The sequence below is a fragment of the Sparassis crispa genome (assembly GCF_003851025.1).
Source record: "Sparassis crispa DNA, contig_000000F, whole genome shotgun sequence".
NCBI lineage: Eukaryota > Fungi > Basidiomycota > Agaricomycetes > Polyporales > Sparassidaceae > Sparassis > Sparassis crispa.
Genome location: NW_020939747.1, coordinates 3,591,365 through 3,615,699, shown reverse-complemented (window position 1 = coordinate 3,615,699; position 24,335 = coordinate 3,591,365). Strand labels below are relative to the sequence as shown.

Below are 24,335 nucleotides of genomic sequence, written 5' to 3'. Positions count from 1 at the left end.
AGGGAAGATAAGTTACACGAGGTGTATTACGCGTAATGAAAATATGACGCGTCGCGCGTATAGCGCGATAATGGGTCACGTGCTGAGGTTACGGAGCAGCCGAAGTTGGGTGAGACACGCACTCATACCGCTCTTTGTTCTTCGACCAACCATGTTCGAATTCACAGGGGCATCTGCCATGCTCTTTCTCCCTCGAGAGCTAGCAGAGCGCATCCTCATTTTCTGCCATCCTCGCGATGTTTCGGTTCGAGTTCACCTTTCCCCCTTTCTCGCACATGGCGACTGATAAAGTTCTCGATTGCAGAACTTTGCGCAGACATGCCGCGGTGCCCATGATTTGGTGTACAAGTCCAAAGACCAGTATCTCTGGCGCGAGCTCTTCCTCGAGCTGCCCTTCGACGACCTTCGCAAAGCCGTCCTACCGTTCGGCGCGAAGAAAGTGGATTTCGACTGGAAGATGGAGCTCCAGCGCAGGATAGAAGCTGAGAAGGTAGCACAGTCGGCCATCGAGGGACCGGACTTCACGCGCGCACTGCAAACCTTCATGTCCGTGATCGAGACTGCGCTTCCGGCCACGGCTACGCCTGGCACCGACTCTACAAACCTGCTCTGGCTCGATGGCGTCCTGCAGAAGTGTGCGTTCCATTATTTCCTCGTGCCCAGCTCGGAGCGGCAGCTACACGGCCGCTTGCGTGCCTACCTCGCGCTCTGGCACGAGAACGGGGACACCGACGAGTCTCGCCGTCGCCTGAATGTGCTGCGCCGCACGAGCCGCTGTTATGTCTATGACCTCCGCAAGTACGAGGAGGAGACACTTTGGGGGCCGTACGTCGTTGGAGAGAAGGGCATTAAGGTCAATTGGGAGCATATGGAGCATATTGTTACCGTGGTCGCGATGAAGTTGCGCGAGCTCCCGCTTCTTGCGCTGCAGATTTACGGCTACCCTGTGCCTGGACTGGGTGGGTTGCGCGCGTATTCTGCCCCACACTCATTTTCGCGTAAAGCCCATGACTGGGCTGGCGTCTCGGGTGTCTGGAGGCGCTTTGTGTGCTTTATGGATTATCGGTAAGTGCCAGAATTATACGAACGTACCTTGCGCTGATGCCCCGTGGGCAGTGACCTCTTTGGTATGTAGATGTTGGACTAATGATCTTACTGACGTTGACACCTCGTCCGTCTGTTAGCATTCAATGTGAGTCAACAATTGATCGCAGCTCTGGTACAGCTCGATTGACACTATTGCCACTTCCACCAGTTTTCTTCATCCCGCAATGGGGCCCGTGACCCTTCGTTCTTCGGCGAGAATTACCAAGAAGCAATTCGTCCCGTTGAGTTGCACCTGGAGGTGGTCGATCCCGAAGATGGAGCGGACGCAGAGACGATAACAGACTATCCGCCCCTTTTCTTTAAAGGCTTCTCGCGCGGCAGCCACAGTGGCGAGGCTGCCGTCGAGGGCTCCGTGCGTTTTCTCTCGGATGGCTGTATCAGGTGGTTCTTCGTAAGTCCTGTTGGAGTTCTCTGCTTATTAAAGCTGATCCACCTGTATAGGTCACGAAGTATGATGGGCTGACGCAATGGAGGTAGTGGCTGTAACTCGCCCGTTTGTGCTTATTACTGAACGTGGAACCAGCGCCGAGGGCGTCCAGCTTGGGAATGTGTGCAGCATGGCGGGCGTCGCAGGTATTTGGACGGGGGCATTTCACGAGGAAGGTCCGTTCATTTAGTCTTAGATCTTGTATACTGATCTCAGTATATTTGTATTCCTTAGCTGATCCTGCCGGTAAGACCATGCTTGGAGATTATTGGTACATTACTGATCGTCGTTGCAGGTCCATTCTGGATGTGGAAAGCACACAGTGCTCTGCCATTCTATCATAACTAGGTTTGCGAGACGCTGCCAGTGCCACGCGTGTGCGCACAATAGGTAATGCATCTTACCGTGTGTTTTCTGCGGGTTTTAGTCACCTTTCGCTGTAATTGTAGAATGATTGACAGACTTTCATATATGGACGACATGTTACATTTGGACTCGACGACTTCTACGTCCTTCTTTGTTCTTCTGTCACGCCTCAGTGGGTGTGCATGCCATTGACATTCGTGTAGAACTTGATGAGGTTGCCGTATAGATCTTCGAAGCTGAGATTTCTGTGTCAGGACGGTGAGGAAATGGAACGAATTTGTGACACACAATTTCTTGTTCTCGGCGTTGTTGAGGTCCGCACGGGCTCCCGCGAATCCGTGGAACCTGAACGGGGTGTTTCAATGATAATGAAGAGATACCGAAGATGTTATGATTATACATTTCGTTATAGTACTTCGTGTCATTCTTGGCAGCAAACGGCTTCTTGGAGACGATGCTGAGCATCTTCTCGTACTGCAATCATACGTTCTTCGGTAAGCATGTGTGTATTGGGAGCAGAGCACTGATTACCTCCTCGTAAGACTCGTCCTTGGTCGGGTATAGTCCCAGGGGCACCTGAAGATTCTCAGTGTCGGGCGCCGACAACATACTGTACATCATTTCAGAACAGACGTCAATGCACGCATCATTCAGCCTCACGCAGGATGAACAGCAGCGACAGCATCGAACGGCGTCCCAGTCTGTGAGCCAGAAAGGATAGTGACCTTACCACCTGCAGCACTGTCAGCATTCCGTTGCAGCGGCGACCCCGACTCGCTCACCCCAGCAGAGGCCGTACGTGCCAACGAACTTGGCACCGTCCGCCTTCAACGCTCGCCCGACAGTCAGGAGCTTGGCAACGCTGTCCTGTGGGTGCGCGGGCCCGCCGAAGAATGCCTGCAACCCTGCCTTCTCCTCGTTTGTCTTGGGCGGGAAGTGCTCAAGCGGCCACGGGCCCGCGGGCTCAAAGAAGTCCGGGATGAGGACTTGTGCTTTGAGCTGCTCCGCGAGGATGTCTGCGCCCTGCTGTGTCTGCGGCTTGAAGCTTGGGGATGGGAGGGGGGAGGGGGTAACAGTGAGCGTGAGCTAGAGCGACTGATGGGCACAGATATACTGACCCGAAGATATCGTACACGCAGACGATCGCAATGTCGCCGACCTTCTCGGGTCCGGTCACGTACACCTACAAAGTGTAGAAGTCGGCCTCATATCCTGGACTCTCGAATGGAGATGAAGTCACCTTGCTGATGCCGCCATAAGCCTTGTAGGTCCCCTTCGGGACGTAGTCAGACTTGACCGGAGGAACGGTGCAGCAGGCGACGTTGGTGTTGTGGACGGTGGTGGTGGACATCTTGGCGTGGTTAAGGTGGTGGAGGACGGCGGAGAGACGAGAAAACATCGACTCTTGTATGCGCCCAGTCTGCTCGCCATGATGGCATCGCTAAGCGCCCTTGGACTTTGGGGATGGGAATCTCTTTCCTGTTTTGGGCAGGTGGGCATACGACGACCTGGCGTCAATTATTTTCCACTTCATGTTCGACCCCTACCACAGCTTCGTGTCTATCGCCTGGCAACTCTCTGTCTGCGTCGGCACTGGGGGTATAGAGTCTGGAGGGGGAAGATTGACCAGAGCATAATTAAGCCGGAGCGCTTCTCGACCGTTTGTTCCTCCTGGAGCCCGGAGTGGGAACTGCTTGACTATGTCGCTCGTATATTTCTTCTTATGCTGTTCCTGTATGTACCTTACCAGGCCCAGTATCTATGCTTTATGCTTTAAGATCTGTGGAATGCTTGAGCGGCTGACTCACAAATCCGTGCGGCAACTGTCCATCCTCGACGCCCACAAGCGAATGCAATGCAACCGAGTCAGTAAGGCCGGATTTTCGATTCTGAGGCTGGCAATACAGGTACTTCTCTTTATTGGTACTTTAAATTTACTTGTCGGCGTCTTGGTTGCGGAACATCGTGGATGTGCACTCGGATTGCGCACATCCGCTCTGCCGTCTAGTCAAAACTCAAATAATCCGAACTGCACCCCTAGTATTCCTTGTATGCGACGCGTTCGCGTTGTTCTGTCGGTGTCTAGCACACGCCGGCACGACGGCACGATTGGACAATTATCTCACTTTTTCCTGCATGACAGATAGATCCAAATGTCGGCTTCCGAGCAGCTTCTGTTCCCCGAGGAAACGTGAGCAACATTTCTCCCGACGAGGAGTTGCATCGGTTGAGGCCAGTGAGCAATTGCAATATGGACGGTCCATATTGCAATTGCTCATCCGCGGACACGAAGCGGACACGCAGAGCGCGCCGTGTCCGCAATGCCGCCTACCCGTTGCTGGATGTACACTCGTCCCACACCCGACATGCGTAGCCGCAGAGTCGGGTGTGCGCAAGGCTCACGCAGGAAACACATAAAAGCGCGACCATCTCAGCCAAACTGTCATCCGCATTCTCCGTCTTCACCTCTGCACTCGCACTCGTACCATCCTGCAAAGACATCTGGCCATGTCTCCTACCGCTACTTCATCCTCTTCGGCTGGTCCGGAGATTACCCACCCTTACTCTATCATTCCTCCGAGTTCGTGCTTCACACCGCTCTCCCTGGAGGAGAGCCTATTCCTACCCCGTGTGACCCCCGCCGAACTCATGGAGATGGCCTCATACCCGGGCCTCGCACATATTACTCGTAGCGAGCTAACACGCTCGTACGAGGGCATCCCGGAGGCAGAGACAGACGAGGCAGACTACGAAGCAGACCGCGAAGACGAGTGCACGCGCACGATCGAACCAGTGCGCCGCGTCGCCAACAGCAAGCGGGCGCGCATCGTCCGCCCGCTACTGCCCAACCCCATTGCGAACCAGCCGGAGAAAGCGAGAGCTTACGTTGGACTCGGGCTGGGTCTTCCCAGCAGCGTCACCCCCCGTATCACCCGCAGGACGGCGTGCATCGGGCTGGGAATAATCTTGTCTTCGCCATTGGCCGACAACCTTCCGCCTGCGATCACACCCCCCAGCATGCATTGCGATTCTCTTCGACGGCCTTTTGCCGGTATCGGCCTAGGGCTTGGGATCATTATTCCCCAATGATGCGAGAGTGGTGTAAACTACTATATGTCAAAAAAATTCATGGTGGCTTGTGAGCAGGACTTGCATCCCCACAATGCATAGATGTTGTTCACCCAGCACACGATGTATATACACCACTGTACATACATGATACCCAACACAAATAGAAAACTCGTCCACAAAGAATGGCTGTCTTGGCGTGAGGCAGTGGTGGAATTACAGTAAGGAGAGCGTTACGTGTACGTAGCTAATAGACATGACCGATCCTAAGTTACAACTACGAAAAACATCTGAATAAGATGCGAGCAACACCAATACTTATCAGCAACCGAAAGCACGAAAACAAGCCCCCACCGCATCCTCCAGGGGTGCGAACTACGTGCGACGGCTAACGAAGGGTACGGTCGAAGGGCGGGCGGGCGCACGCGCTCATTCGTAAGGTGCAGCATATCCTTGACCCTGCGCGTACGACGGCTGGCTCTGGGCATATGGCTGCTGCATCGCGTACGGCTGGAGCTTCGCCGACTCAGCGGAATCCTCGTCCCAGCGCTCCGCCAGCGGGCTCTGCAGGTAGTCGTTCTGCAGCGGCGTCTTGATACCAACGATGACGTAGATGAGGATCGCGATGTACTCCATGAGCACGGACATGACGACGTAGATCACCCATGAGCCCGTGATGCTGAAGTTGCTGAGAAAGGAGTTGTTCGTCGTGTGTGTGACCTTGCCGTTGGCGTCGATGCTCTCGCTTAGCGGCGCGAAGGAACCGAGGACGCTGTAGAGCACGCGGATGAAGAGAAAGGGTAGCGCTGCGGAGATGCCCGCGAGCAGCTGGACGGCGCACGTCAATCAATATGGAGAGAGCGCATTGGACTGGTGCTCGCCTGACGTCTGTACTTGAGGATCCGGCCACGGTTGTTCCAGAGGAAGACGTGCACGAAAAAGGTCGCGACGAATAAAACAAGGAAGAGGATAGAACCAACGTGACGCAGGGTCGACGCGCTGTGCAAATCCGATTCGGTCTTCGCGACCCCCATTTTCACACCACCAATGATGGACAGTACAAGGGCGAGCGTGCCCAATAGACCCATCAGATGCGTGCCGCGGGACATGAGTGGGTGTGAGTCGACAGAGTTCTGTGCACTGTGTTTCGAATTAAGAGTATTAGATGATTAGACACATTGTAAAATCATTGAACCATTTGTACCACCCACACAGTGTTGCAGAAGCCCAAGGTTGCCATCAACAGCGGTGACAGACCCGCAGACTCCATAATACTGTAGATGGTGATTAATGTCGAGTTGTTCTTATCCGACGTCTCTGAAAGAACATGCGTAACGCCGCCAACAATGCGGACTAAGAAAAATAGTACAGTCAGTGAGCTGCGAAAGCTGGACGGATATTAGAGTGCTCACTGATGGATAGAATGACGAGGAAAATCCATCCCGCTGTCCGGGCAAAACCATGCCGCACGACCAGTATAAAGCTGATCACCAGGATAGGGATGTAAATAACAATCTCCGCCGCCGCGACATCACCCCGTTTGTCCAAAGCCATGGCTGATAGTCTCTGGTGTTTTGGAGGTCGCGGATTGAGGGTCGTAACAGCGGTGGAACTTAGAGTGGAAAGAGAGGGTGTGCTGCTACCGTTAAACGTTGTGCCTAGCAGCATATATAGTGCATTTCTACGCGACTGATCAGCGCCCACAGCGAACGCGGGAAGGCGTTGGTGCAGTAGGGCGTCTCGGGCCCTCGGAGTGGCTGTACGTCTATGAATAGGTGAGCATCGGCTCCGTAGATTTATATCTCAGTCAACACCGAATGATCTCCATAACGAACTGGAACAAGTTTTGCGCTCCGGATGCTCTTTACAAGGGCTGCCTTTTGCGTGCAGAGAGAATGCCCACGGGCGCGGTTGGTTTTGAGCGCGCTCTAGCGCAGCAGCAATTCATTCGTGAGAAATTTCAGGAAAAGTCGCAGGTTTCAGAAGACTCCCAGATGAGAGATTGAGCACTTCCATACGCGCAGTTTGTGATGGCTGAAGCGCTGAAAGCTGCGATGTGCATAGCGCATGGTGAGTCGTTGACTTCTGGCCTGGAAGGCGGCCGTGCGTTTGCGGTAGGCCCTCGGTAAACCTAAACCGACCTCCATCCCCGCAGCTGGCGTGGCTGTGTGCGCGCAGGTCTCACCAGAAGTCACAGCGAAGAGCAACGTATAATCGCTGCGCATTTCGCACAAGAGACGGTGAGCGTAGCGAGCGGATGGTTGGTATGTACAAATGGAGATCTGCCATGAGGGCGGTGGCGTGCCTCGGACATCGGAGATCAATCCGAGACTGCTAGCTGAATTCGGGTTAAGGTTATGACGCGGAAGCTGATTGGCTGAAATTTCTGTTCATGCTAAAAGGCCTCCGATTAATACTCTTGTATAGTCTCCAGACGTTCACGTGAGCAACCTGGCGGTTACCAAATTGGGCGTTAAAGATGTTGGGTCGCTCCCGAGAAAGCGTGACACGCGCTGTGCGGAAGCTATAGCCAGGAGAGCGTTACATACCCCCCCCCTTCTATACAATTTTCACCAGACGTTCTGACAACCCTTCCACCTCAATTCCCAAAAAGGGTCGAAGGTCAGAACGGCTGGTTCCGAGACTAACTCTTGTAAGTATCTACATGAAAATCCTCTAAACTGCAGGAATTCAATTAGTAGAACAGGCTTTATCCGCTGAAACTCGCCAGAAACCATGAGACTTCCGCGTCGCGTCCCTTGGGAATCTCTGAGCGAACTTGATCAAGTATGCTCCTTGATCTACGCAGACGAGAACGACATTGACGCAAAAGTGCAAGCGGTGAACAGGGTCAGCCACTTCATTCGCTATTGAGAGCAATTTTGACATAAGAATTTTGACCCAGATCTCAGCCTGGCGGGCAATAACATCCCTTCCGCATGCTCTGGAGTCTACACTTGCCCTTCTCTGCGCCATCCTAGACGACTCGCGCAGACAGGGCTTGCCATCGCTTCTCTCTCTCCGACAGAGCTATGCAACTGCGCTCATCCGATTGGTGAATGGCCTCGTAGACCCGCTCCAAGTAGGTGCCTATGCCCGCTCCATTGCGAGCATCGCCGCGCAGCTGGGGTTGCCAGCGTGGCTCGTGGAGCTGCGACATGCCGCAACGCACGAAGATCTCCCTAGCATTGATGTGCTCAGAGAGGCCGCCAGGGAGGTACTGCGTATGTTTATCTCGCAGATTTTCTTGGCTGAAAGGCCTGCATTGTTTAGGCTATGAGATGGCTATTAGATAATTATTTCCTCCCGACTTTGAACCCTTCGGCGGCCGCCCCTTCGCCAAAGACCGTGCTGCGACCGCTGTCTCCTCTCCTGAAACAGTACAAAACACTGCTCAAAGGTACGACACGCGATGCGTCTCTGTTGCCGACACGGAAACATGAGATCGCAAAGGTCACGCGGGATATCGAGCGGTGGGTAGCGGAAGCAAAGGTTGCGGCAAACGTATCTGTCGATGCAATTGAGTGGGACATAGGCGCACAGGATGATTCTATGGAGGATGGCCGGGAGCGCTGGGCGCTGGAGAGACTTTGTGATGCGCTCTTGGAGCTCGGCGCGCTTGTTCCTGTCTCAAAGAAGTATGCTCATCATTCCTCTGGAAATCCATACGCTCATTCTCTCGCTACAGGAAGAGGACCATCTCCGGCGTACCCTTGGCACCTGCGCCTGCAAACCTTGCCATCTGGACACCACTTTTGACCAATTTGCAATCCCTGCATCCCAAACTTCCGGCGGTGCTTGCCGTCCGCATCGTCTCGCACCTTTTATCTCGATCTGGTCCATCTCAGGCAGATGTTGGCGCTGACACTGTGTCTCTATTACCTCAGGATGACGCTCAAATGGATACATCTTACGACAGATGTCTTGCCGGCTGGGCAAATTGGCTAGTCGATACCTGCGGCGCAGGCGCCGAAGAAGAGGAGCAAGAGATGTTGAGAAGAGACGACATCGTAGTTTCTCTGATCACCGGACTGGGTCCGCAGCGAGAGGCTTCAAAAACGGACATCATGGTGTACGCGCATTTTTCCTGAGCACAAGTCATCTGCGGACTGATGGCATCCTCCTTCGCAAAGTGCACAGGATCTGCTAACTGCGCTCTGCGCAGGCCATCCACACCTCGAAAGAGTGGCGGCGTCTCTACCTCCGATCGCGGATGCGCCATCAAACGTACGTCTTCGACCCTTTGCATCCTCCACCGGCTCCGCCTAACTCTACCAACCGCCATCATTTCCGCAGCAATGGAACAGCACCGACATTGACCTCATGCAACAGCGACTCTCCGCAGTCCTCGCACTGGCTCGCGCGCCTGACGCTCCAAGCTCCTCCGCCACGGGCGCACTAGGCGCCCAACCTCCGAACATCACTAATCCTATGGAGCCGGTGTGTACCGGACTGCCGCCTGGGTGGAGGCTACTGAGCGAGAAGGACGGATGGAGACCGTCGCCCATCGGAGTCCACGTCCCACGCGTGCCTGCATAAAATTCATGTTTAGTGTTTCTGATACCAGCGGGGAACATGCAGCCGCAGCATCGTACAGGGCGGAGTCGGTTACCGTCTGGAAAATAACGCTAGGGGCGAGGTTCCGGAAGATGATCCAAATACAGCTGCAAACCTAAAAGACTGTACAAGCAGTCGGTACAAAGGGCCAGTGTCAGGAATGTCGTAGCTGTTAGCTAGGGTCATACCATATTTGTTGGTTTCACCCGAGTCTAAAGGTATGATAAGGAATAATCGCAATAATTTCTCACTTGGTTCAACTTTCGCAGAAGTCAAAACGCTACTGTAACTTCGAGCGGTCGAACACCAATTGCGAGGGTAAATTTGATGGGAGCAGACGTACGTGCGGGGTGCCGAGAACGCGCACCAGCTTGAGCTGTAGGAAAGGCACTCACAAAGCATAAACTGCGGAAAAGACGGCGCGATTGTGAGCGGTGATATCGTCGACCTAAATCGTCCGCCGAAGGAGAAAATGGCGTCGTTGCATGGGAAGTCCTGGATTTTGAACTTATCGAGGCCTTCCCTCTTGGGTAGGCCCGCGAGGCGAAGGTGTCGTATATACTGAGAGATGTGGGGTGCTGATACAAGGAATTTGCGGAATGCGTTGAACGAGCCGTTCTTGGCGGTGATGCGAACGCAGTCGTTGAAGAGATGTAGGCGTGCGGAGGTCGGTCCATGATCTGCAGACTAACGTGCACACAGCGAGACCCAGCTTGTCGTCAAACAAATAGTCAATGAATGAGTCACATATCTCCGCAGGAAATATGGAATCGCGGGGTGTAAATGCTTCCCGGAGGATGTCATTGCTCTAGTGAGAGTGGAGTGAACAATCAGGCTGACCGCGGCTGTCCATGTCACCCGTGGAATCACTGTGACAATCGTGACATGACGCGTGAAGTCACGGAGCATCAAATGAACTGCCAGCTGTCAGTGCACTAAAATTTGCCGTTAAATCCACTACACCCCCGCATTCTAAGCATAGCCTGGAATATCGCTTTTTGTAAATATCTTCTCCATGTTATACGCACGATGCTTTCCGACTGATCAGTGAGGTGGCTTTTATCCATAGAAACGATGGAACACGACAGTGTTAGAAGCCCTCGGTTCCCGGTGGAAATGTGCGAAATATTTATCGATCATCTGCATGACGATTTCTCTTTGTCTTCGTGTGCGTTGGTGTGTCGCTCGTGGGTCCATTCCAGTCAATACCACCTCTTCCACACGCTCCGCATACAAGCCCGAAACGAAGGCTTTATCCCCTTCCAAGAATTTATTACAGGAAAACCACATATTGCTCGACATATCCGACATCTGCGCCTAGCTGCTCCTCACGACGCTAGCGCTGTGGACCTCGACGGGCGTCCCCTTACCCCACCGCTGCGGGAGTCGCGAGAGGTCGACTCTCAGCTCATCTACGACATTGTGTCTCATCTACACAATATCAGCTCCCTCACTCTCAGTGAGGTGAAGTTTTCCCGATCAGTCTATAGCAGACATGTTCGGCATCTTTGCACTTTTCTCGGACATCGATACACTAAAACTGAACTCTATTGGATTCTCCGTGAAACCCATAGACCTGATTATGTCTGCCACCCAGAAGTATGCAGTCCGCGAGATGTTGTCGCGCACGAAAGTGTGCTCCCTCATACTGCAGCTGGCGCGGAGATACACACCCACGCTGTGCAACACTTTTAAATTTACAGGAATTTTTGCCTATGCACAACCTGAGGTTGCTGGAGATGGATTGCGAGACCTGGCAGGATGCTATAGCAATGGGAGCGCTTCTTCGCGCTGCTGGTCCAAGCATCCAGCATGTACATTTTGACCCGACTGGCCCCATCATAGACCTCTCATATTATCCAGGTGAGTACATGCATCTGCTAGGTCTTATATCACCGCTCATGCTGTGATATTCAAGACAGCGGACCATCTCCCGCCGCCGCCGACACATGGCGGGTTCTTGAGCTTCAGTACTGCAGTTCCCTACGGTCCATGATGTTCACATTGGAGATAGAAGACGACCCTTCAACGAACTACCTGAAGCCCATCGAATGGACTGCATACATCCATATTCTTTCCCACGTTTCCTGCAGTCTGCGGTATGTCGCCTTCAAGGTCAATGTGTGGCCGGACAGCTTGGACTGTCTCGCCGATACAGACCTGTTCGATTGGGATGCAATGGACGAGAGCTTGAACAGATTCCCGCAGTTGGCTACGGTGACATTCGATTTTGGGTTTGTAGAACGTGACGAGGAGGAGAGGCAAAGCGATTTCGAGGAGTGCCGCATGCTGGTTGAGGAACTGCTGCCAATGCAGCAGGAAAAAGGACTGCTGCGGTCCTTGTCCGATGGATACTATTAGCCCTTGAAAATGTGTCTGTACACCTATGATGGGCTCAGGTGGCCAGGTGGCGAGCTTTTCTTATATTATACGAGTCGTGTACTATATACCTTTGTTCGACCTCGGAACATTTTATTGAAATTATTCTTTTCCGGGTGGCGCGTACACGTGATCGTGAAAGGGCCTGGGGATGACGTAACCCCGCCCCCAACAAATTGTATGGGTGGAGACGGCCTCGCTCGTCGTTCTGCTCGTGTGCCGCCGAGTCCCTCACCATCTCCCACGTTCTCCACGCCCTCGTCCTCGTCGTGCGACATGGCGAGCAGCCAAGGTGAGCCCATCGTTCCCCGCTGTCGCTGCCGTTGACACTGTTCGCCAGAGCCATCCATTGTACCGTTGCTCTCACGCGCGCTGCATCATATTCGCTTGACTCCTCCACGTGTAATCGCTTCCCCCGCAACTCGTACGTGCCTTCCATACCATTCATGCACCAACCCCCAGTCAACTTTAACTCCGTCAGAGCCGCGCCGCGCTGCAGTTGCGCTCATCGTCCGTGTCGTTCCCCCACCGTCGTATGCCCCACGACCAGTTTCAGCTGCACAGCCGGACCCCGTCGCCGCTGCCGATCCCTCTGCTCCTTCTTCATCTCCAACCAATGTACCCACTCCGTCTCTTTCCGAATTTTTTGAGCTCGACTGGGTAAAAGCACCCGGCGCCCGACCGGAGATCCTTTTCCTCCGTAGGGACACGCCCGACAGCGGAGATGCTGGTCGTCTGAGCGGCAGTGGACCTCGCACGCGCGAGGCCCATGTCGCATTTCCCGGCGGTAAGACTGAGGAGAGCGATGAAGGCGGGCTCTACACAGGTTTGTCGTCACCGCTGTCTCATAGCACGTTCACCTGAAACTCCCTCAGCGATGCGCCAGACCTGGGAAGAAATTGGGCTCGACCTCGCTGAGAGCGCATACACACCCATCGGGCAGCTGGATGACCGCGAAGTGACAACCTCGCTCGGCAAGCGGCTGCTCATGGTGCTCTCTCCGTTTGTCTTTTTACAGCTCGCGCCGCAGACGACCGCAGTGGACCCTGTTGCGGGCACGACGTTGCACTGGGTGCCGATTGCGGAGCTGCTCCCGCTCGGGGGAGATGGCGAGCCACGCCCGCGGTGGTCGAGTGTGAGTGTGGATGCGTCGTCACGCCTCGCCCCGCGGCACAGCACCTTACTGCGCCTGCTTATGCGCATTCTCGTCGGAAGTATGCAGTTCCCTGCCATTCTCATTTCGCCGTCGTCCTCGTCCGCGTCGCTTTCTCCCTCGCCGTCAAAGGACACGGCGAAGGCGATAGACGCGAAGCGTGCGCACGTGGAGGCAGGCGCGGCGAATGGCACACTCAGGAAGCGCAACTCCCTGCCAGGGCTGAGCCGGGTGCGGGAGCTTGAGCGGACGCAACTGAAGTTGTGGGGGCTGTCGCTCGGCATGACGCTCGACCTGCTGGTGCACATGGCATCGGATGTTGGATCCATACCTGCATCTAAGGGGAAGAAGAAGAGGAGGAGGAGCGTGAAGGATAGGGCGTTGGTGGCGCTCAATGCAAGCGAACTCCTCCCTCCCGATGCACTGATGGCAATGGGAGTTCCTGTCGTCGCGCCCAGCCTTGCGAGTGTGTTCCCAAGGTTCAGCTATCCAGATGTGAATTTCTGGATCTGGTGCGCATCTTTTCCCAGTATATTCAGCGCGATATATCATTGCTCATCGGATACTGTCTAGGGTATTCGCAAAGCGTTATCGAGCAGTCATCCGTGGATGGGAGGCCAGTGCACGGGCGGGAGGCACGAATGACCGTCGGTGAGCACCTGTTTACTTCCTGGTTATCGTGCTTGACACTGACACCTCGTGTACAGGATGAACTGGACAGGCTCGGCACTCACGACATTCTACGCAGCAGTGCGCAAGGCGCTTGTCGTAGTTCTTGTCCTGCGCGCACTGGGTGTGCTCGTCGCGCTCGTGCTCGGCACCTGGATCCTCTTCTGGTGAGTTCACCAGGAGGTGGTAAATACGTACATGTTTGTACTCGCCCCGCTGTTGTGTTCATGTTATAGGAGGCGACGTTGTAGAAAAAGCGGCTCGTTACGTACCACTTACCTTTTCTCAAACTTCAGTCGCGTAACCCCGTTCCTCCTGTGTTTTCTTTTCTTGTCTCTCGAGTGGGGACAGGAGGCTACGTGGTATTTGGGACGAGTGCTCTGGTCGTAGTTCCTACTGGGGTTTGGAAGCAGACGTACACATCTCTAGGCTTAGGGACGATGAAATGAACAATGCATTGTCACAACGATGGTCGTCATTCTCATTGTCAGGAGCCCGTACTGGTGAGACTCACCACGTAGCATATTTTCCCATACAACATGCGCGTCGACATCCTGACGAGGGAGATCGATTCAAGCCGAGGAATGGAAAAACACCAGTACAGAACACGAATTGTGTTGGTGAGTGAAGAGAACCGTGTGCACGGTGTAGGGAACGAGGACGCTCACACAGCCATCGATATCGCTATACAGTTGATGATGCCTGTGATATCAGCGAGCACAAGCCCGCACAGCGACATACTAATCGATATCGGGTGACTCCACACGCGTACCCTAAACTGAACAAGATCCCGACTATAAGTGACTGCGTGCGGCCCTGCGGCTTGCGTTGGAGAGACGGAGGAGAGCGAAAGCAGAAAATCAGCCCCAAGACCGGAAGAGAGCACGGAGATCCAGGATCCCCTGCATATATAGAGAGCTCGGCGTCCCTCACGTGAGCGTAGCAGGAGTGTCACTGTCAATCGGGACTGGTGTCTTCGCGAAGCCTTGAAAAGGGCCACACAGGACCCCTGGCAATTGGCCAAGATGCCTGATCCTGAGAGGCCAAAAATGTCCGTTAGGAAAGTGCCATTTTTGACCCAAAATGTCCGCAAAAAATGAGGCATCACCCCCAATTTTTCGGTCCATGTCCGCGTTTTACCTCAGGCATGGCGTCGCGTTCGGCCCCAAAAAAGGAAATTTTGGGCGCTTTCGGGAAGGCGGCGAAGCCGCCGCCCCTTCCGCCCTCCTTCGAGGCGCCTCGCCAGGATTTCACGAGCATTTGTCCGGTCCCGGATCAGGCCCCCCAGGTTCAGCCTTCCGATGTCCGCGAAATGGCTCAGGCTATATGGTGGTCAACCCCTTGATTTGTCCGTGAAAAACCAGGCATGAGGCTCTCGAAAGTCTAAATTTTGTCCGAAATCGGCTCAGGGATCCTCCCCAATTGCCAGGGGTCCTGGCCACACGACACCGATCGAAGTGGTAACGTGGTTCAATCTTCAGGCCAGCGCCAGCAACAACGAGTCCAGTGAGAGCTATCCGGCAGAAATTGCAGTTCGATGACTCCAGGCGTCGCGAAAACGGTGTTGTACGCAGCTCAACTCCGGACAGGTGGGATCTAAGCGAGAACGGTGTACTTTCAACGATATCCGAGACAGATGCAAAGCGAAAAATAGGCGCGTTGTACCTTATCACCTTCTTGCCATGCACTGCTCTACCGGTATAACTACCGCGCTGTATCATATCGGGACAAACCACAATATGGCTGGGTCAGCAATGCACCCAATAGCTGAAAGGTGAATCGAGGTAGCAGACCGTACACCGTTTGTGATGCAACTGAAGCGCCATCTTTCGGCACTGAGCGGGGCGTCTGCTATGATGTGGTCTGAGAGGAATATAAGACACTGGTTTGAACTGAAATGTAGAGGCGATGACTTGGAAGAAGGGGGATGACGGAATGTGCCAAGATACGATCTAGGACCGAGCCCAAGCCTGAAGATGCGATCTCGGATCTGCGATGTTGACACTCCGCGGTAAGAACGAAAGGGCCCCCCAAGTTCCGTTGCGACATCTCACTTTATCAGCCATCTCTCTCATCCCCATCCACGCCATCCCCATCCAACGCGCAGAATACTGCCATGAACGCGGCCACTGAACGTATCGCGCGCAAATTCATTGGTGCGGTCGAGGACGAGTGGCAGCTCTACAGGTGCGCAGCACCCCTTTGACTCACCACATCCAGCGTACTAACGGTCCTGCAGCGACACTTTCTCCGACTACACTGTCGGCGCACCCATAGGCTTTGGCGCGTCTTCCACAGTCTACGCCGCGCAGTTCCAACCGCCAGGCGTGGCCCACCCGACCCCGTGCGCGCTCAAGGTCCTAGATCTTGACCGCCTGCCACCCCGTGCCCTCTGTCTTTTACAGCGCGAAACGCAGCTCATGTCACTGTCTAAGCACCCAAATGTCCTCCGCGTACGTGGCACGTGGATGGACGGTCACAAGCTTTATATCGCGATGCGTCTGATGAATGCGGGCAGTGCCGCTGATGTGATGCACTATGGATGGCCCGGTGGTATGGAGGAAGAGGTTGTGAGGTGTATTCTCAAGCAAGCGCTTGAGGGAATAAAGTCCAGTTATATTTGTCCATCTAAAGAGCGGTACTGACGCTGCTTTCTCCCTTCAGCTACTTGCATGTCAATGGTCTTATCCACCGCGATGTCAAGGCAGCGAACCTCCTCATTGATGATGATGGCACCGTGCTTTTATGTGACCTCGGGGTTGCTACCTTTCTTTGGGACTCAGAAGATATCCCTCCAATTATTAACAAGCGTACAGTCGCCAGCTCCAGTTCAAGCTCAAGCTCATCTGCTACTATTCCCCGCCACTCACACACCCATTCCCATTCGCAATTACACTCACATTCTCACCAGAATCCACATTTACACTCGCCTTTGCATGTAAATCCACACCCACGCCCCAAGCTCCGTACAGTGGGCAAACGCAAATCCTTCGTTGGAACGCCGTGTTGGATGGCGCCGGAAGTAATCAACGGGCGCACCTACGACGCTTCTGCAGACATCTGGTCGTTCGGCATCACCGCGCTCGAGCTCACGCAGGGTCGCGCCCCACGCTCGCTCCTCACGCCACATAAAGCCCTCCTGCAGACTGTGCAGGACGCACCGCCCCAGCTCGACCGCGCTGGCGGTGCATACACGTATTCTCGCGCGTTTCAGGAGGTCGTTGCGGCCTGCCTCAACAAGGATCCCACACGCCGACCAACCGCTGCTGAGCTCCTCGCGACCCCGTTCTTCCGCGGCGCGCGGAAGCATACCTTCCTCGTCGGTGCCGTGCTGAAGGGTTTGCCACCGCTTGCTCAGCGGCAGGAACGCCGGCGTCAGCCGTCTGTCTTGACCCATGGAACGATGGAGAGCTGGGATTTTTCCACGAGTATTCCCACTTCGCCGGTGCAGTCCGTGTATGGCTATCACAAGCGCGCGACGAGTAGCGTCTTGCCAGAGGACGGAGTGTTTGAGATCGAGCACGAGGAGGCCGAAGGAGAGGAGAATGAGGTAGGAGAGGCGAGCAGTAGTACGCAGGCGAATGGCGTACGAGCCGACGATGGCTTCGACTCAGAGTCGCGGAACGTATCATGGACAGAGAATCATTCGGCGCCCAATCTGTCCGATTCAGGACCCGATACGGAGCTTCCTAGTCAGCCAATTCTGATCAAGTCTAGTAAGGCAGACGAGAAGAACGGGATACTCGCGGTGCCCACGGCGCCGTCGCTCTCGACCTCTCCTTCCATGTCCACTTCCTCACACTCATCCAACACCTCTAAGGCCTCCGCTTCCACCACCACCTCCGCAACCTCCGTCTCCCAAATCTCCTCTCCTGTGCACGAGACGCCCACGTCTGTTCATATCCCGTTAATGCCATCATCGCCGAGTAGATTGTGGCGGCGGCTCATCAAGCGGCGGAACGAGAAGGGGAAGGCTGCTGATACGAAGGGTGACGGCAGGACGGTCAAGAAGACTCTCGATGCTGTTCTCGGGAAGACGGCCAGCCGGACTGTGGGTGCCTAACGGTGAACCTTTACGCGCCTTTGCTTCATTTCGGACGAGGAAGCTCTGATTATTTGTGTGTATCTCTGGAGGTGGTTATATGCATCTGACGTGTATATGTGTACATCTAATAGTATAATGTCTAATGGTTTCCGTGCTCTCCCACTCGAATTTTTGTTATGCTCTCGTAACAATGTATACGGAGTACTGTATTAGGCGACTTGCGTACGGCTGACCCAGGCCATTCCGGTACCAGCATTTTTATACGTCCTTCCACACACGTAGCATCTGTACAGATGTTGCATGATTTTCAGACACTGGGACCTGTCGTCGCTAACAGATTACAGATATCTCAAACGGAGGATCTCAGATCGAGATCAAATTTCCTCTTGTCACACTGCTCTCACGTACCTTGAACCACTGGACCTCATGGCCCAGCCAACAGCGGCTGCAACTCATACCAAACACCACGCTCTCGGGAAATATGCTCTATTGACTTATGTTCAAGTTTCATGTTCATCGAGCCCCTGCCACTGTGCACGACGACTTCTGGCAGGGCATCGCGTCGTGTGCATTAAGGTCTGTCGCGTATAGTATGGACTCACCCAACTCAGCGCGCCATCTCTTCAACTCCCTCCGTATCACGGCGAAGCTTTGGTTCAAGTTTGTCTCCGGATTTTCTTAATCTTTGCATCACCGCGCGTCTGCACGTACACACAGCGACACCACCAAAGACTCCACTTGCACACACTGAAAATAGAGCAATCTCGCTTAGTGGGATACTCTTCTAGCGAGCCTCGGAATTCTTACCGTTGTACGATAGACGAGCTGGGGATCCGCCTCTTCGGCGATAATTGAAGCTTTTCAACGTTGCACTAGGACTGTTTTCTGACAATGGGAAGCTGCCTCCGACTTCAAAGGCCATCGGTACCGCTCTGATGGGTAAGATATATTCTGCGACGGCCACCAAGAAACACTCCAGCACCGACGTTTGGGCCCTCGCTTCTAGGATCGCTGGATCATGTACCCCGCTCTCCTCCCCTTCAGCAGCTGCATGTTATCCAAAGCACATGAGATGAAATCCTTGTCCTGGAAATGGAGTAGGCAAAGCAGCTGACTTACCCTGCATTCCACTCCCCCGCAGCTCTAGGCCGCATTTCAACATTGACCGCAGCAGCTGCAAAATCAATACAGTATCTGGTTGCAATGGTCAGTCCATGTCTCCTCGGTTCTGGATAAGAGTACCTACCTGTCTTGAGCCCTCCGTCCAGATGCCATTGGTGTAGTGAGTGCGCTTGGATTCTGCGCGACTCTCCCTTTGGGAATAGAGACACAGAAGTATGCCGAGGGCGACGACGAGGACGACGGTGAGGAAAAGGAGAAAGACGAGCAAGACGACGACGATGATGACATATTCTGGCTTGATCTTCAATTTGAAGGCATCAAACATTCCTCGCCGATTCACATATTCTCCCCTGTAGTGGACCCTCCTCTCAAGCACGTCATCTTTGGTGTGGACATCAAAGGCTGCAAGATGGGCCATCTTCTAGATTCAATAGTTCTTGACTGTAGCACAGTTTTGGTGGTGGTGGGGGGGGGGGGGGGGTTAGTCTAGGTTCATCTGCCGCATGCCCTCTGAGGACGTGGGAACATCGAAGCGCAAGGCCGTCAAAACGTTGACAGGTTGTCGCAGCATTCCTTGCATTGGTGGAGGAGGTTGATGTGAGAAGCCGCGCTCCATTCTCTATATGTGCAATAAATTTACATTCTTATTTCATGTATTTATCAAGCCTGTTGTGCTTGGAGAAGGCTATATCTTTTCCACTCAGATTTTCATGCGAGTCGAGGAGATATCAGGCTGGGCGCGAGTTGTATGTATGTAAGTAAGTAAGGCCCGGTCGAATTCTCGTGCGTATCGAGTTGCCGTCGGCGCGGTCCTCAGAGCGAAGCCAGTGAAAATGCCACCCTCTATGCATTAGAGAGGCACGCGCCTACGACTGGGTCTTCTGCTAATAATTAATTGGAGGCTATATCTGAGCGTAGGTCAGTGGCGTCGGGCACTGTTGCGTCAGTCAGATGCATGTCACGCGAGTGTGACTGCATTTCGACGTTGAACAACACCGCCGCCACGATTGCTCCAGATGCACGATCGGAGCAAATGTCATCGTGCATGCCACATACACTACATGCTGTGCTCTCCAGAAGGCTCTGCCCACGCGCACACTCAGCTCTGTGAAAATGTTCTGCGAGATTTGAAGGGACCTGGAATGTTGTCGCACAGTGCAAGGCCAAACGTCCTCAAAGTCTATCTTGACCTATTGCTCCCCATCATTAAAATATCCTGCGACCCTGGTGAGGCGAGAGTTCATCATCTTCGTTGTGTCTGATCTCGCCATGCTTTGGTACCATGGACTGAGATGGGATTAACATGGTTTTAATCGTTTCCCCAATCTGGCGACAGGGACCTTTGATTTGAGTCTCTTGGTCAGTTCTTCTGATGTTTATGAGGAGGAGGATATGATGGACAATTTCCGAAAATGCTCGTCCATGCCTGAGGCGAGGGTTGCGTGACAGAGGACTGTTGCACTTCTGCCAAAACAAGGGTGCGTACTTTTCCCAATATTGGTTTGACTTTGGCGTATGAATTGTGGACAACCGTTACTACTGGTTGTGCAATCAGAATACAGTATCTCTGTTGGAGGTGCGGATTAGCAATCCGGCATCTACGGAAAGGTCCGGGAAAGGTCCGTAGGGTTAGGATTAGTAAGGACAATGTCTCGAGAACAGTCTGGTAGTTTCTAGTCTTTTAGTTTACAGTATATAAGGAGCTCAACAGGCTTCTATGTAGTCAAGCCAATTTCTATTCTCTTCTACTCGTAGCCCGAGGCGCAGTTGCTTACAGGTTATGAGCCCCGCACTCACACTACATCAGCATTTGTCATCACTTTCTTAGTCTACTTTATTCGCCTTGAATAAGGGAGTAAGACAAAAACAAGATGAATAATACATTCAGAACTTGTCTCCTTAATTAAGATGATCGCTTGTCTTGATCCGTCTGAATTTCTCCTTAGAGGCTTAAATCCAGCTGGCACTCATGTGTTCAGATGGACTAAAGGAAAATCAAGGAGATGACTTATGGCCTTATTTCCTTGGTAAGGCTGCTCTTAATGTTCTTGAATCATCTGCGTGCTACTTCACTAAGGAAGCATCAAGACTGGGAAGGAATGATATTCACAGCACATAAGTCAAGATAAGACCGGTATAAGTAAGCCAGCTGGTAAGCTACTTCTCCGCACAGCATAGTAAGACAAACAATTAGTAGTCAAAGCTAGCCAGAGTCGACAGAACGTATGGAAAACCTTATGATAATTGGCGAGACAAACAACGGCAAAAAATATCAAGACTTGAATGACCACAGAAGGAGGCAGACATGAAGGGGAGAGAATGTTCACGGGAAATGAAAACTGGCGTGGAAGTGAAAATTAAAAGCGGCTAAAAATGGATGGGACATGGGAAAGGAGCCAGAGGGCGACAAGAATTGCATATATGGTATCATTAATCTCTCTGTGGCTAGCACAACACACTAGCAAATGTATGACCAAGTCAGTCAACGTGCTCGAGGACAATGGTCTGCCAGAACATACGCGGAATGCACAGTTAGTCAGAGTCCACTTCCACAAGGTTTGCGCGGTCAACGTCTGACATGTCCTCGTCGGAGATGTCAATTGGATTCTGGCTGCTTGAATCCACTCTCGCATAATCACGCGCCTTCTCGACAACCTTGACCATTCTTGCTGCGGTGAGGTTAGCAGCTGACTGTGCGTATTCGCGAGTCTTGGATCCATAGTTCGCATCACTAAAGAGCGTGGACTTGCGCGACAGCTTGCCTGTGGTCGGATTCAGCTTTTTCAGGATGACCGATTTCCCGCCCTCCAGCATGATGCTATGGGTCTTCCAAAGTACCAAGATACGTTCAACCTGTCAAAATGAGTCATATTCAGATCAACCCAGATGGACTTCTCTATTCTAATAGGAACAAAGTGAACATACCGCGGCAGTCGCCAATGCCACTGCACCAACAATCCCAACATGGTCTTCATTGTTGTATAGCCCAGGAACGTGCACGGCATGATTGTTGATGGATGTGTAGTGCCAAGCAAGCGTCTTCAAGACTAGGACTCCGCAGAAGAGGCCTTTGAATTTCTGGAAACGGCACGGTACTTAGTTGTAACACCATGAGGAGGATAGGAACGCACTGATTGATCATTGCTGTCAGCATTCTCCCATGCAAATCGAAGTTTGGAGAGCATTGCCCGCGCAAATTTTGCATGTTCATCAAGAGAATCCCGGTATAGTTTACTGGATTTGAAGATGCTCTCAAGATGATTCATGGCGCTAGAACCAAAACCGCTCCGATACTCATACACACGTTGCATTGCCTCCCTCAATGAGTCAACACCATGTCTTCGAATTGATACAAATTGGGCTTACCAGCGCAAACACAGGACCATCGGTGTCTACCGTATACTGTATATCAAACTTGTAGACCGCGTCCCATATAGCTTGAAGAACCACAATGATCTCAGAGTCATCAAGTAGCCAGGGGTCTCTGAGACTGCCGATATATTCCTGGAAAGTCGGTACGAACATACCGCGCCAACGGTTGCCCCGTGCTGCACCCCTTGGCAGGTCGGAAGTTGTGAACCCCTCATTTCCTATTTTCACCTTACGAGGCTTGTACTTGACATCAACCTCTGAGTCATCATCGTCGACTTCCATTGGAGTCGCCTCAGCGTTCAGCCTTGGCTTTGATTGTATTGCTTTGCTTGGTCGAGGAAGCTGATGGTCAACATTTTCGATCTTAACCGTCGTCTGTTCCCATATAGTAAGTAGACAGAATGCTCAAGATGAACGTGTGCTAAACATACCGCAGAAGTGGTCCTCTTATTCTTCGCCTTTGAGGTATCTCCATTATCCAACAATTCAATGACCTCTGCGACATGCACATTCTCGAACTTGACAATGTCCTGATTGGTAGGTTGAATCAGGTTCAAGCTGAGATGATCACAGAGACACTTACATCGTTTCGAACTCGTGTTCCAGCACCTTTGATCGGACTAGATAAAGCTGCATACCGTTCCACCTCTTCATCGAGATCGTCATCATTAAGGATACCCCTAGGATTGACAGTATTTTCCTCCTTTGTGCGTGCAGCTGCAATTTTACCTGAAGATGTTTTGGATTTTTTAGATACCTGTACTTCTGACGACACAGGTTTAGTGCGCCGGGAAACAGTGGCATCCATGGTGTGACTGTAAGTGCTGTTGGGTTGAATCCTGGTCCTAGACTGAACACCCCATGTAGAGACGTTGACTGCCCAATTCTTTATCGCCCCAGCGGCAACAGCAATATCCTCTCTGTGGAAGACATGTCAGATCAGTAACAACAGTGAGTAATCATGATGTATTCTATGAACTCGTTATCTGATTTCTCAGCTTCATCGGGCTCTGCCACGCGGCGCCTGTCATCTGCATCAGGCCCGGCAGGTGTCTTCTCTTCATCCTCGGATTGTTCCACTATCATAGACATATCCTGGTGCTTGCGTATGTTTTTGATCGCTTCTCGGGTACTGAAGTTGTTCTTCTTAGACTTCTTCTTGGGCCGATCATTATCGCTTGCATCGAGGTCAGTGAGGACAGACCCTTGATCAGTTTCGTCCACCTTGTTTCCTTCATCTGCAACAGTGGACGGTGTCTCTGAAGGCTAGGTCAGACTTATCAGCAGTTGTAAGTTAAGACATACCGTGACGAGGCTTCCGTGACCTCTTCAGGTTGGCCATCCCCACACGTGTCACTTCGCGTTGGGCATCCTCCATGGCCATCTTGTCTTCAAGCTGTGCAACACGAGTCTGGCCCTTCTTCTTTGCTGCTGCCTTCACCTGACTCTGTTCCTCTTTTGCGGCCGCCTTCATCTCAGCCTGCCTCTTTTTTGCTGCTGCCTTCGCCTCAGCTTGCTCTCGTTTTTCTGCTGCCTTCGCATCGGCCAGTTCCTTCCTCACTGCTGCCCTTGCCTCAGCCTGCTCCCTTCTCGCTGCTAATTTTGCCTCAGCCTGCTCCTGCTTTGCAGTAGCATCAGCCTCCTTCGCCTTTTGCTTTGCTTCCTTTTCAGCTTGGACTTCTGCAGCTGAGCGACGTACTCGGGCTGGAGGATGAGTGCCTTCACTAGGTGGTATGAAGGTAGTAGAAGAACGAGTATTACGTTGTGCCATAGGGAGTCGTTGACTTGAGAGAATGAGAGATACTGTGTGAGTGATCTGTTCAAGTTGTTGCGCTGACAAGCGGCTAATGCGGAGAATACCAGATTTGTATGCTTGATATATTGTGGCTTCAAGTTAAATCAAATGCCTTTTCCAATTTTTGTAGTTCCGGTAACGAAGATTACCACCGAATAAGTGCTTCCGCCACAGCAATGGCAGCGACTGAAATCGCTAAGTCAGCACAGCACAACTGGTTTCTATTCTTCACTCTCGCTACCCATGTCTCGTCCAGTCTATGCTCATCTTCAGT

General features: G+C 52.8%; 10 protein-coding genes across 10 annotated transcripts; 5 read left to right on the top strand and 5 right to left on the bottom strand.

Moving 5' to 3' along the window:
* Positions 1-151: 151 nt before the first annotated feature.
* On the top strand, positions 152-1,882 carry SCP_0113500 (hypothetical protein; the record flags this gene model as incomplete). The annotated part of the gene is made up of 9 exons (XM_027753573.1): positions 152-244; positions 305-1,065; positions 1,117-1,127; positions 1,185-1,192; positions 1,256-1,498; positions 1,549-1,580; positions 1,631-1,710; positions 1,769-1,780; positions 1,830-1,882. 9 exons carry the CDS (start codon positions 152-154, stop codon positions 1,880-1,882), a joined length of 1,293 nt encoding a protein of 430 aa, XP_027609374.1.
* Positions 1,883-2,069: 187 nt separating this feature from the next.
* SCP_0113490 (Uncharacterized AIM2 family protein) lies at positions 2,070-3,251 on the bottom strand (the record flags this gene model as incomplete). Its single annotated transcript, XM_027753572.1, has 8 exons — positions 2,070-2,136; positions 2,189-2,245; positions 2,301-2,374; positions 2,432-2,510; positions 2,561-2,633; positions 2,683-2,945; positions 3,019-3,083; positions 3,141-3,251. 8 exons carry the CDS (start codon positions 3,249-3,251, stop codon positions 2,070-2,072), a joined length of 789 nt encoding a protein of 262 aa, XP_027609373.1.
* A 1,157-nt stretch (positions 3,252-4,408) lies between these two features.
* Positions 4,409-4,990, top strand: SCP_0113480 (hypothetical protein; the record flags this gene model as incomplete). The annotated part of the gene is made up of 1 exon (XM_027753571.1): positions 4,409-4,990. One exon carries the CDS (start codon positions 4,409-4,411, stop codon positions 4,988-4,990), a length of 582 nt encoding a protein of 193 aa, XP_027609372.1.
* A 408-nt stretch (positions 4,991-5,398) lies between these two features.
* On the bottom strand, positions 5,399-6,523 carry SCP_0113470 (predicted protein; the record flags this gene model as incomplete). Its single annotated transcript, XM_027753570.1, has 4 exons — positions 5,399-5,797; positions 5,851-6,109; positions 6,181-6,322; positions 6,382-6,523. The coding sequence occupies 4 exons, from the start codon at positions 6,521-6,523 to the stop codon at positions 5,399-5,401; spliced, it is 942 nt and encodes a 313-aa protein (XP_027609371.1).
* Positions 6,524-7,705: 1,182 nt separating this feature from the next.
* Positions 7,706-9,508, top strand: SCP_0113460 (Las1-domain-containing protein; the record flags this gene model as incomplete). The annotated part of the gene is made up of 6 exons (XM_027753569.1): positions 7,706-7,819; positions 7,875-8,186; positions 8,243-8,607; positions 8,658-9,041; positions 9,103-9,196; positions 9,266-9,508. The coding sequence occupies 6 exons, from the start codon at positions 7,706-7,708 to the stop codon at positions 9,506-9,508; spliced, it is 1,512 nt and encodes a 503-aa protein (XP_027609370.1).
* Positions 9,509-11,493: 1,985 nt separating this feature from the next.
* Positions 11,494-11,814, bottom strand: SCP_0113450 (hypothetical protein; the record flags this gene model as incomplete). The annotated part of the gene is made up of 3 exons (XM_027753568.1): positions 11,494-11,509; positions 11,564-11,620; positions 11,687-11,814. 3 exons carry the CDS (start codon positions 11,812-11,814, stop codon positions 11,494-11,496), a joined length of 201 nt encoding a protein of 66 aa, XP_027609369.1.
* Positions 11,815-12,085: 271 nt separating this feature from the next.
* On the top strand, positions 12,086-13,898 carry SCP_0113440 (predicted protein; the record flags this gene model as incomplete). The annotated part of the gene is made up of 6 exons (XM_027753567.1): positions 12,086-12,197; positions 12,246-12,329; positions 12,387-12,731; positions 12,781-13,570; positions 13,632-13,709; positions 13,766-13,898. 6 exons carry the CDS (start codon positions 12,086-12,088, stop codon positions 13,896-13,898), a joined length of 1,542 nt encoding a protein of 513 aa, XP_027609368.1.
* Positions 13,899-15,843: 1,945 nt separating this feature from the next.
* SCP_0113430 (Serine/threonine-protein kinase fray2) lies at positions 15,844-17,790 on the top strand (the record flags this gene model as incomplete). Its single annotated transcript, XM_027753566.1, has 3 exons — positions 15,844-15,914; positions 15,967-16,335; positions 16,392-17,790. 3 exons carry the CDS (start codon positions 15,844-15,846, stop codon positions 17,788-17,790), a joined length of 1,839 nt encoding a protein of 612 aa, XP_027609367.1.
* A 1,164-nt stretch (positions 17,791-18,954) lies between these two features.
* Positions 18,955-19,312, bottom strand: SCP_0113420 (hypothetical protein; the record flags this gene model as incomplete). The annotated part of the gene is made up of 2 exons (XM_027753565.1): positions 18,955-18,966; positions 19,019-19,312. The coding sequence occupies 2 exons, from the start codon at positions 19,310-19,312 to the stop codon at positions 18,955-18,957; spliced, it is 306 nt and encodes a 101-aa protein (XP_027609366.1).
* Positions 19,313-21,426: 2,114 nt separating this feature from the next.
* Positions 21,427-24,037, bottom strand: SCP_0113410 (hypothetical protein; the record flags this gene model as incomplete). The annotated part of the gene is made up of 8 exons (XM_027753564.1): positions 21,427-21,747; positions 21,820-21,972; positions 22,026-22,208; positions 22,261-22,641; positions 22,698-22,796; positions 22,850-23,186; positions 23,246-23,525; positions 23,572-24,037. The coding sequence occupies 8 exons, from the start codon at positions 24,035-24,037 to the stop codon at positions 21,427-21,429; spliced, it is 2,220 nt and encodes a 739-aa protein (XP_027609365.1).
* Between the last annotated feature and the right edge of the window lie 298 nt (positions 24,038-24,335).